The 12382-nt window shown below is 49.6% G+C and overlaps 1 protein-coding gene across 1 annotated transcript; it reads left to right on the top strand.

Annotated features, from left to right (window-relative positions):
* The first annotated feature begins 1207 nt into the window (after positions 1–1207).
* LOC123346578 (zinc finger protein 260-like) lies at positions 1208–7121 on the top strand. Its single transcript, XM_044984054.1, has 5 exons — positions 1208–1260; positions 1851–1964; positions 2279–4364; positions 6288–6400; positions 7102–7121. The coding sequence occupies exons 1-5, from the start codon at positions 1227–1229 to the stop codon at positions 7119–7121; spliced, it is 2367 nt and encodes a 788-aa protein (XP_044839989.1). The 5' UTR covers positions 1208–1226.
* Positions 7122–12382: the final 5261 nt, after the last annotated feature.

Genomic DNA, 12382 nt, shown 5'->3' on the forward strand with positions numbered 1-12382 from the left:
AGTGGAACAGGAACCAGACACAGAGATGCTGCAGCGTGATCCCTTCAGCGCTAGGACCCAGGAGCAGCCGGGAGGCGGTTCCGGGGCAGCGAGCGCTGGGCTCCGGCCCGGCCGCAGGAAGTGACTCGCAGCCGCTGCGGTGACTCTGGCTCCCAGGCTCCTGGCGAGATCCCCGAGCCCCGGGGGGCGGCTGGTGCTGGGAGCCCGGAGCCCTGGCTGCAGCCGGGAGAGGGGAATCTCCAGCAGGGCCCTTCCCGCTGCTCCCCCCCCAGGAGCCTCTCCCAGGGCAGCGCCCCCAGCCCGGCCCGGCCCCTGCCCCGGGGGGCCCCGCTCGGAGGGAAGGTGAGAGAGACCCGCCCCCCCCGGCACCCCCGGGCTGCAGGGGGCGGAGGCTAAAGAGGTGCCGGGGGTGAGGGCAGGCGGAGGAGCGGGGTGGGGGCAGGAGGCGGGTGCGGGGGCTGCGGGGGGCAGGCTGGGATGGGGGCGGGGGGCACTGAAGGGAAGATGGGGCGATGCGGGGGGATCGGGGGGATTGTGGGGCTGAGGGGAGCGAGGCTGGAATGGGGGAAGATGTGAGTGGGGGGCACTGCGAGGGGAGGGGTGTGTGGGGAGGCGGAAGTGGGACAGCCCCCCACTCTGCTCCCAGTGTGTGTTATTGTCAGACACCCCCGTGCTGGCGGGGTCTGTGTCTCATGAGTTTTGGGGTCTGCCTGGGGCCCTGGTCTGATTTCTGGGCAGGATTCACATCTCAGCCCCACCAGAGTCACTGCTGCTTTGGGCAGGCAGGGAGTGTGGATGGGCCACTGGGCTCAGCCTCTGCCTGCCTGTCCCTGGGGGCTGCTGCAGGAGTCCAGGGCAGCTCGTTCTTCAGGTGATGCCACCAGAGGGCTCCGGCTGTTCCTCAGGGAGAGGAGTTTACAGGGCAGTGCAGGGAAATCCCCCAACGTGGAGGGACAAGTAGCTCTCACCTTCTCCCACCCCCTGAAGCCTCCTGGCTGCCCTGAGCAGGGTGGGGGTGGGATTCTGCTACTCTGGCCCTCCCAGAGCTTCCATTTCGTTATTCTTCCTCCCACGTGACTAGTGGGATTGTGGCTGGAGCAGGAGGTAATGACTGGGGCCTTTTGTTGTTTCAGATGCCGGTGACCTTCGAGGAGGTGGCTGTGTATTTCACCCAGGGGCAGGGGGCTCTGCTGGACCCTGCTCAGAGAGCCCTCTACAGGGATGTCATGCAGGAGAACTATGAGACTGTGACCTCGCTGGGTAAGGGATTCCCATCCCCTCAGATACTAGAAGCCGTGGGGTCTGTGTGTCTGAATCTGGTCAGGTTCTTTCCATGTCAGTTAGATCAGAGGTGAGTGGTTTCCATAAAGCACAGCTGCTATGTGAGAGAGACTTGCATCTCCGTGCCCCCTCCAGTGGGACATGTGTGTCAAAACCCAAGGGACAACCAAACCATCCCCCAAGGGTCATAAATCCGTCATTGTCCTGTCTGTGTTGTTTCTCAGCTGCACGCACAATCCCTGTTCACCTCCCTCCTTGGGACTAGCTCCAGCCCAGGGGAGGGCTCTGGTCTCTGCAGGTTTAGAAAGAGGCAGGGGTTTAAGTCCAGAACTGTGTGAGTCAGCAAAGCCCCCAGAGTGCACAGTGAGGGTGTAGTAATAATTCAACTCACCTCCCCAGACAACTTCCTCTGTGCAAGGGGGCTCAGTGACCATTTTCCCATCCTCTTGGATTGCACGTTCCTCCAGCAGAGCACAGGGACAGGTTCCGCTCACGGAATGTCCTTTCTGACAAATACTCCACCAATGCTCCATGCACCCTGATCTGGTCTGATTTCACCCTCTGTGCAGGATTTTCCATTCCCAAACCTGAGCTGATCACCCGGCTGGAACGAGGAGAAGAGCCATGGGTGCCCGATCTCCAGGCCTGCGAGGAAAGAAGGCTTCCGAGATGCCCCCATACAGGTGAGGATTGACACAGAAACCATCTAGGGAATGAAGGAAAAAGCTGAGAATCCCCAAATATGTGTGAGTAAGCACCCTCAGTTCTTCCTCGTTTCAGCCAGAACAGGGCTGGAGTCATCAATATAGCTTACACCATTCCACCCAACCTCTTAACTGCAGGAGTTTGCTTTCCAGTTTTCCTTCTCTGTGAGTGTTTGGGTGGGATGTGGAGGCGGAGTCCAATTACTCAGTCTTTGTGTTGGGTTTTCCCTCGGTGCTATTCCTCTTTCTCCCCAGCACAATGACTCCTGTCTGGATTGTGTCTCTCCCAGCAGGTGCTGAGCGAGGGAGTGAGAATGAGGATGGGAATCATCATGAGGAAGTTCCTGGGGAAGTGGAACCACAGGACACCTTTGTGGGAGGAGCTGAAGGGAATTTTCCCTGGTGCTTGGAGCAGGCAGAAGCCTGGGGAAGTTGGCACAGATCAGAGAGGCTTCTGGGAAACTATCCAGGGAAGAAAGTGGATGAATCTAGTCATGATGGGGGAGGAGACAAGGATTCCAGAGCGCAGCAGACCACTCTCAAAGAAGAGACACCCTGGCACTACATTCAGTTTGGGAAAGAATTCATTGTGAGATCACAGCTTGTGACACATCAGACAGTCCATACTGGTGAGAATCCCCTTCTATGCTTGGACCGCGGGGAAAGCCACAGTGGAGAGAAACCGTCTCAATCCCTCGAGTGCAGGAAATGTTTCATTTCGAAGACGCAAATAATTAGACATCAGTTAAGCCACACACGTGAGAGACCCCATAAGTGCTTGGACTGTGGGAAAAGTTTCATAAGAAGGTTACACCTTGTTGAACATCAGGCAATCCACACAGGAGAAAGACCCCACAAGTGCTTGGACTGTGGGAAAAGTTTCAGAAGAAGGTCACACCTTGTTTATCATGAGACAACCCACACAGGAGAGAGACCCCACAAGTGCTTGGACTGTGAGAAAAGTTTCATGAAAAGTGCAGACCTTGTAAAACATCAGGCCTTACACACAAGAGAAAGACCCCAAAAATGCTTGGACTGTGGGAAAATTTTCTTACTGAGGTCACACCTTGTTCAACATCAGGCAATCCACACAGGAGCAAAACCTCACAAGTGCTTCGACTGTGAGAGAAGTTTCATACAGATGTCACACCTTGTTGAACATCAGGCAATCCACACAGGAGAGAGACCCCACAAGTGCTTGGACTGTGGGAAAAGTTTCATGGAGAGGTCAAATCTTGTTAAACATCAAGCAATCCACACAAAAGAGAGACCCCACAAGTGCTTTGAGTGTGGGAAAAGTTTCATAAGAAAGTCAAACCTTGTTGAACATCAGGCCATCCATACAGGAGAGAGACCCCACAAGTGCTTGGACTGTGGGAAAAGTTTCATAAGAAAGTCACACCTTGTTTATCATCAGACAATCCACACAGGAGAGAGACCCCACAAGTGCTTGGACTGTGGGAAAAGTTTCATGAAAATGTCACAGCTTGTTAAACATCAAGCATTACACACAGGAAAAAGACCCCACAAGTGCTTGGACTGTGGGAAAAGTTTTATAGAGAGGTCAAACCTTGTTCAACATCAAGCAATCCACACAGGAAAGAGACCGCACAAGTGTTTGGAGTGTGGGAAAAGTTTCAGAAGAAAGTCAAACCTTGTTGAACATCAGGCAATCCATACAGGAGAGAGACCCCACAAGTGCTTGCACTGTGGGAAAAGTTTCATGAGAAGGTCATACCTTGTTCAACATCAGGCAATCCACACAGGAGAGAGACCCCACAAGTGCATGGACTGTGGGAAAAGTTTCCTGAAAAGCTCAGACCTTGTTAAACATCAGGCAATCCACACAGGAGAGAGACCCCACAAGTGCTTGGACTGTGGGAAAAGTTTCATGAAAAGCTCAGACCTTGTTAAACATCAGGCATTACACACAGGAGAGAGACCCCAAAAGTGCTTGGACTGTGGGAGAAGTTTCATACAGATCTCACACCTTGTTCAACATCAGGCACTCCACACAGGAGAGAGACCCCACAAGTGCTTGGACTGTGGGAAAAGTTTCGTAGAGAGGTCAAATCTTGTTAAACATCAAGCTATCCACACAAAAGAGAGACCCCACAAGTGCTTGGAGTGTGGGAAAAGTTTCATAAGAAAGTCAAACCTTGTTGAACATCAGGCAATTCATACAGGAGAGAGACCCCACAAGTGCTTGGACTGTGGGAAAAGTTTCATAAGAAGGTCACACCTTGTTTATCATCAGACAATCCACACAGGAGAGAGACCCCACAAGTGCTTGGACTGTGGGAAAAGTTACATGAAAATGTCACACCTTGTTAAACATCAGTCAATCCACACAGAAGAGATTCCACAGGTGCTTGGACTGTGGGAAAATTTTCATAAAGAGGTCAAACCTTGTTCAACATCAGTCAATCCACACAGAAGAGATTCCACAGGTGCTTGGACTGTGGGAAAAGTTTCAAACGGAGGTCAAACCTCATTAAACATGGAAGAATCCCACAAGATGTAAACTTCTGTAACACATGGCAAGAAACGGTTAAGCAACTTGCATGTAATTGTCTCAAATTAAACTTTTAGAGAGAGATTTTAAAAGTTTGTCCACCTTAGATAAGCTAGAATTTGACATGTAATTGTGTATTTTTAAAGACTTGGAAGAAGAGGACAAGTCATGTCTGAATAACCTAATTGCCTTCTGTGAGGAGATAAGTGGCTCTGTGGATGAGGGAAAAGCAGTGGATGTGTTATTCCTTGACTTTAGCAAAGCTTCTGATATGATCTCCTACAGTATTCTTGCCAGCAAGTTAAAGAAGGATTGACTGGATGAATGGATCATAAGGTGAATAGAAAGCTGGCTAGATCATCGGGGTCAATGGGTAGTGATTAATGGCTTCATGTATAGTTGGCAGCCGATATCAAGCAGAGTGCCTCAAGGGTCGGTCCTGGGGCCGGTTTTGTTCAGTTTCTTCATTAATGATCTGGAGGATGGCGTGGACTGCACCCTCAGCAAGTTTGCAGATGACACTAAACTTGGAGGAGTGGAAGATACGCTGGAGGGTAGGGATAGGATACAGAGGGACATAGACAAATTAGAGGATTGGGCCAAAATAAATCTGATGAGGTTCAACAAGGACAAGTGCACAGTCCTGCCCTTAGGACGGAAGAGTCCCATTCACTGCTACAGACTAGGGACCGAATGGCTAGGCAGCAGTTGTGCAGAAAAGGACCTAGTGGTTACAGTGGACGAGAAGCTGGCTATGAGTCAACAGTGTGCTCTTGTTGCCAAGAAGGCTAACGGCATTTTGGGCTGTATAAGTAGGGGCTTTGCCAGCAGATTGAGGGACGTGATCGTTCCCCTCGCTTCGACATTGGTGAGGCCTCATCTGGAGTACTGTGTCCAGTTTTGGGCCCCACACTACAAGAAGGATGTGGAAGGCAACAAAAATGATTAGGGGGCTGGAGCACATGACTTATGAGGAGAGGCTGAGAGAATGGGGATTGTATAGTCTACAGAAGTGAAGAAGGACGGGGGAGTTGGTAGCTGCTTTCAGCTGCCTGAAAGGGGGTATCAAAGAGGATGGATCTAGACTGTTTTCAGTGGTACCAGATGACAGAACAAGGAGTAATGATCTCACGTTGCAGTGGGGAAAGTTTAGGTTGGATATTAGGAATAACTTTTTCACTAGGAGGGTGGTGAAGCACTGGAATGGGTTACGTAGGGAGGTGGTGGAATCTCGTTCCTTAGAGGTTTTTAAGGTCAGGCTTGACAAAGCCCTGGCTGGGATGATTTAGTTGGTGATTGGTCCTGCTTTGAGCAGGGGGTTGGAGTAGTTACCTCCTGAGGTCCCTTCCAACCCTGATATTCTATGATTCTAAGAGGGGTAACTGTAGTAGTCTATGTTTAGGTATCCAAAGGGTTCCTGTATTCTGTTAAATCAGGGATCAATAATTTAGAGATTAAACCCATCAGCTGTGCCACCTTCCCAATTCTAGCTCAGTGTCATTGAATTTGCTGGGGTAGGCGCTGAAGGATGGAGGGAATGTTTATAGCTGAAATCACCAAAATGTGTTTTGCCAGGTTAGTGTTAACTGGATCTGTTCCGCTCTCCTGCTCGGACATTTTCTCTGGGGATCCCAGAGATGGAAAGGAGCAGGTGTTACTTGACTAACAATCCCCCCGGTGACTCTCTACACTAGCAATTCTCAAACTGTGGGCAGAGCCTCCCAATGGAGGGACAGGAATGTGTCAAGGGAGGCGTGATCTCTGTGGGTTGTTTTTGTTTTTTAAAGAGCACTGGCTGTCATCCCCAGGTGGCTGGGGCTCATGAAGGAGGAACAGGCCCATCTGGGAGGTGGGGATAAATGCTCAGGCTCTCAAACCCAGGTGGAGCAGCAGCACAGAAGTAGGTGTCAATGGGGTGATAAGTCTGCTGTGAACAGCGATATTGAGGAACATCACTTTTCACGTGGCCACCCTCACTTCTGAGCTGCTGTTGGAGGGCTTCAGAGCTGTGACCTTCACCAGCAATTGCTCTGCCATTACAGTTGGGTGGCGATATATGTGCTTGTGAGGGTGCGGGCGTAATGACCAAAGACACAAAGAATCTGGGGCGGTGAGTGGCTGATGAAACACATTTGAGAACCACTGGTCTACACTATTATGGTCACCACATTTACAAAATGATAAATCTTCTCCAAAGTATGTCCTGTGAGGTATCATAGGGAAAGTTATCGCCTGCTGAATATTGTTGTTCCATTAAAATGTGTCTATCCTCACTGTCCATGGAGCTGGGAGAGTTTGCTGTAGGTTCGTTACATGCTGTAAAGCTGGAAAACGCCCACAGAGGAGCTCCCCAGAGACAGTGGCACCTGCACACCAGCTAGGTGCTAAGTGGCCAGTAATTGCTCAGCCGGCCCTTCACCAGCTGTGGAGCCGGGAACAAGAGAGTTACAATTCACCGGAAGGACGGCTGGACGCTCACTTAGGCCACAGACTGATTGTCCCCTGCCCCCTGGCTGGGGGGTGAACCTCAAAGAGGAGAGTGGTACAAAAGCACAAGGGAGAATTGCCTCAATTTTCACCTCTCTTTTCTCATCTTTACAGAAGGCAACAAGATGGCTTGAAAGGCAACAGGGGCCGTGGAGTGGGGAGGATGGACCAAGGCTGGAAGGAAATCCAGCCTGGGTACTCAGAACTGTGAACTGCCTGCAACAGCGGGTGGGGTGGGAAATCCTGTTCGCTTCGCATCTTCCTTAGTTTAGTCATTAGGATTTAATGAGCATGTTTTAATTTTGTAGTTTTAACCGGTTCTGACCTTTGACATCCTTCTCCCTTGTAATCCCTGAAAACCCCCTTGCTCCAGTTAGTAAAGTGGTTTGAGTGTTTTGTCTGGACCTGTGTGTTTTCATTGAAGTGTTTGGGGGATGTGACTGGAGAGAACAAGGCTGTGGCCTAATCCGGCCCCTTTGTGGGGGTGACCCACTAATGACTGAGTTTGTCCATCCCAGTGAATAGACTGAGCGTAGGGAGCTGAGCTCAGCCTGGAGCTCGCAGCCCCGCCCCCTGACCACGCGGCTCTGAGCAGGGCGGAGCTCAGGTTCCGCCGGAGCCATGCTGCCACTGTTGAGGGACGCTCTTGGATGCGCTGAGGCTCCAGGTAAGGGAGGCGGGTATGGGGCCAGGGCTGGGTCGGGGGGTTGGCTAAGGGGCAGGGAGTCCCGGGGAGTCAGGGGACAGGGAGGGGGCAGAAGTGGGGGAGGGTGGTCGGGGACGGGGAACAGGGAAGTTGGATCATGGGCATTCTGGGGGTCTGTCAGGACTCAGCGGGGAGGTGGATAGGGATTGGGGCAGTCAGCGGACAGGGAGCAGGGGTGGGGTCCTGGGGTGGTGTTTGGGGGTGGGGTCTCTGGGGCATGGTGAGGGGACAAAGAGCAGGATGGGTTGGGTATTCTGAGGGGGGGCAAGAAGTGTGGGGGGGGTCGGCTAGGGGGCAGGGCCAGGCTGTTTGGGAGGCACAGCCTTCCCTACCCTAAAGCTCATTCAGCAGTTTGAGGCTTGCAGAAGAGCCAAGCTGTTAGCTTTTCCATTAGGGCTACCATCCCTTTCACTTCTCAAATGCCAAGTTATAGTCTACATTTAATTTCAGTGCCATAGGGAGATTCTTGTCAGGGGAGGGTAGCTTCATTTAAAATTAGCCACTGGGGGAGGGATCACATGAGAAGAGCAATATCCTTCCCAACCCTACCAAGGGAGACTTCCCTCCCCTGCATTCCCTGAGGCTCCAGAGGGGTTAATTCAGTGGTTCTCAAACTTTTGTCCTGGTGACCCCTTTCACATAGCAAACCTCTAAGTGCGACCCCCCCCATTATAAATTAAACACACTTTTTTATGCATTTAACACTATTATAAATGCTGGAGGCAAAGCAGGGTTTGAGGTGGAGGCTGACAGCTCGCGACCCCCAGTAATAACCTCGTGACCCCCGAGGGGTCCTGAGTTTGAGACCTCCTGGGTTAATTTAATTTTAGCACCCTGTGTCCATTCACATGCATGTGCTATTTTGAGCATTTCAGTTTTCACCACATAGGCTCATCCCAGATTCTGGAACAAGCTCAAATGCTCAGTTCGTGGAATATGTACATAGTCTATACTAAAGACAAACCCACAGTAACCGTCTCCAGTTTGCGAGGGACCCTGTGGACCAGTCTCTAGGAAACAGATACATTCATGGAGGTTAAGTCCATTAATGGCTATTAGCCGGGATGGGTAAGGAATGGTGTCCCTAGCCTCTGTTTGTCAGAGGGTAGAGATGGATGGCAGGAGAGAGATCATTTGATCATTACCTGTTAGGTTCACTCCCTCTGGGGCACTTGGCATTGGCCATTGTCGTTAGACAGGATACTGGGCTGGATGGTCCTTTGGTTTGACCCAATATGGCTGTTCTTATGTTGTAACCTAAATGAAGTTTATGGAGACAGATATGAGTCAAGGAAGCCAGCAGAGTATCAGAAACCTGGAAAAATCTCTGCCTGGATGGGCTCAGGCCTTTGGTCGCAAGCTGAGGTGCTTCAAAAGTTTGGGATTGTTTTTGAAGCAGAATTTTGTTTGTTTCTTTAAACAATCAAACACAGCAAGCAGCATATATTTGGCCACACACTTCTGAAACCCCAAACCATAGTCAGGTTTTGGCAGAATAATTTCAGCTTTTCAATTAAAAAAAAACACAACAAATTTTGAAGGAAAGCAGACATTGTCCGTGATTTTTTTTCTGCTTTTTAAAACCCCCTAGTTTTTGATCCAAAAAAAGTTTTGACAGACAAATATTTGTCCAACTCTTTTAATGAGCTTTAGTGCCTTTTAGCACGAGCTGATGCTGAGAACCAGTGATACCTTGTAAAGAAGTTTTCTCAAAACTGGGTTTGCGCTGAGCTGGAGAAGGTTTATTTTTCCCAGGGCCGCCCGTGGGGGGGAGCAAGTGGGGCAATTTGTGCCTGGCCCCACAGGGGCCCCCACGAGAATATAGTATTGTATAGTATTGCCATTTTTTTTATGGAAGGGGCCCCCAAAATTGCTTTGTCCCAGGCCCCCTGAATCCTCTGGGCGGCCCTGATTGGAGGAAGCACATTTGGAATGTTGTCATTATAACTAGACCCTTGTGGCATTGATTGAAAAAGAAAGTAGAATGGGTCTGGCGGCCTGAACAAGAAAAAGCTTTTTGTGACTTAAAACAGTGTTGTTACCCTATGTCCTCCTGACAGAAGGAGAAGAGCATGAATGCCCACTTCCAGAAACTGAACCAAAGTTAGTTGAAGAAGCACCCCCCGGTAGATGAAGCATTACGCCTTGGAGAAAAAGAGGTTTGGTTCACAGATGGTTGTTTGTACCATGAAAGGTGTAAGCAGTATATGGGTGATGCTGCTGTGCAAGCTAATGGGGAGACTCTCTGGATCCATGGGCATGACTTCAGCTCAGGTAGCAGAGATCAGAGCTCTTAGGCCATGTCTACACTGGCGTGTTACAGCGCAGTACCTTGCTCGCTGGGGTCTGAAAAACCATCCTTCCCCAAGTGCAGCAAGTTTGCGCCCTGTAACGCGCCAGTGTAGACAGGTTCCTGGCGCTTGGTGCTATTCCCTTCGTCGAGGTGGATTGCATAGAGTGCTGGGAGAGCTCTGTCCCAAGCGCTCGCAGGTGTCCACGCTGTCAGATCAAAGCGCTGCCACGGGAGCACTTTGAGGTGTTTAGTGTAGACTTAACTTTAGTGATCTGCTTCAACAGACAAAATAATGTTGCACTTTGCTTTTATGTCTACAGACGCTCCCTGACTTACGCAATCATTCCGTTCTGGAAAGCCTTGCGTAACTCAAATTTTGTATAAGTCGGAAACATATACCCGAATGTTACGCAAAAATTTTGGGACTCAAAAATCCCTATTTTTTGTTTACGGAACTTTTTCCATAAGTGTGAATTTCCATAAGTCGGGTCTTGTGTAACCTGGGGAGCGTCTGTGTATGGATTCAGATTTTGTGGTACAGGGACTGTTACACTGGCTTTGGAAAAGAACCATGGCTCAGGGTGGAAATTTATCTAGGATTGGTTGAAAGAACACCTGGGAAAATTAGAAGTAAGACGTACTAAAAGTCATGCAAAGGGAGAAGGGGATTAAAAATATCAGAAAGATAAAGTGGCTGCTTTAGCTATATTAGCAAAAAAAAGGAAGCTTTGGGGGTTATGGTAAATACTAGAGCTCACATCATAAAACAGGAGGCTGAACCTAAAGATGGGGAACCTGGAGTATGAAAGGGGGTTATGCAGTGAATAAGGAAACAGGAGAGGAAAAGTGGGTACCTGAGAAACTTTAAAGAGAAGAGACCATTAACCTGTGTCAGTCTATGGCCCACTGAGGAGTAGAAAATACTCTCTTTTAAGGTAAAAACAGATTGGAATATGGCCTAAGGTGTGAGAGGATGTAGAAAATTTGGTTAAAAACTGCATAAGGTGTGCAGGAGATGGGAATAGACCATTGAATTTGGGACCCTTTTGGCATGAAAAACTTGTAGGGCCATGGATTAGAATCATAGAAGATGAGGGTTGGAAGAGACCTGAGAATGTCATCCAGTCTAACCCCCTGCTCAAAGCAGGACTAATCCCCAAACAGATTTTTACCCCAGTTCCTGAAATGGCCCCCTCAAGGATTGAGCTCACAACCCTGGGTTTAGCAGGCCAAAGCTCAAACTACCGAGCTATCTCTCCCCCACCCCTAAACACAGGTTGACTATATAAAGACCCAAAGAGGGAATCAGTATTTATTAGTGATAATAGATTCTTTTTCTGGCTGGGTGGAGGCAGTTTTCACCAGGAATCATTCTGCAGAGACCACCGCCAAGAAGTTGTGGAAAGTTCTGTTTAGTAGATATGGGACTCCAAAAGTAATTGGTTCAGAGGATGGAGCACATTTTATACGAAAAGTAATTATAAAAATGTTAAAAGCTTTAGGAGTAAAGCAACAACTACATATCCCCTACCTTCCTCAATCGTCAGGGACAGTAGAAAGGATGGATCAGACTATCAAGCAAGCCCTTGGCAAAACGATGCAAGAAACTTGGCAAAGGTTGAGACAATAAATTACCGATGGTGTTGGCAGCCATCCGGAGCAATGATGAATTGGATACTGACTCCCAGCCATATCACATTCTCTGTGGAAGGTCTATGAGCTTGTGGAACCCTTTAGTGTGGAACCCTTTATTATATGAAGGAGGAGGACACGTCACTGTTGTCCTGGGCCTTCATCAGAAACTCCAAGGAGACAGTCTTGGGCAGGAAGCCAGCATCCAAGGGATGCCATTTTCTCCAATTCTTACACAGTTTTAAAGCCGTCCCGCTGGTGTTATTTCCTTTCTTGCTGATTCTTCATTTTGTTCCAGAGACATGACAAAACTGTTTATAAAAAAACAGTTCTTTTTGACCAATTCACCCTTCAGTTCTCGCTTTGGTTGCCAAAATGCAAATCATGCATTGATGTTGAAACACACTCCAGTCAGATTAGGTCGCAAGCCCTATAACATGTTACATGGATAGATGGGTTATATATGTACATATCCCAACATTGCCTGCATCTCTCAAGGGGGCTCAGTGACCCTGTTCCCATCCTCTGGAATTGAATTATCCCTCAGCTGGCTGGCTCAGGGCTCTGGCTCTACCCAGGGCCCTGCTCACCTCCTCCCGGGAGCTCAGAGCTGCGCGGAGCCCCTCCCTGCCTGTGGTGGGGGCCCTATGAGACCAGCCAGCGCCAGGAGCAAAAGTTTGTAGCATGTGAGTGAGCAGCGCCGGGGGAGTGAAACCCGGCAGGGGGGTTTAGCAAGGCTGGGAACAGGCTCTGGAGGCTGGGAA

Source organism: Mauremys mutica, chromosome 12, assembly GCF_020497125.1.
Source record: "Mauremys mutica isolate MM-2020 ecotype Southern chromosome 12, ASM2049712v1, whole genome shotgun sequence".
NCBI classification, from domain to species: domain Eukaryota; kingdom Metazoa; phylum Chordata; order Testudines; family Geoemydidae; genus Mauremys; species Mauremys mutica.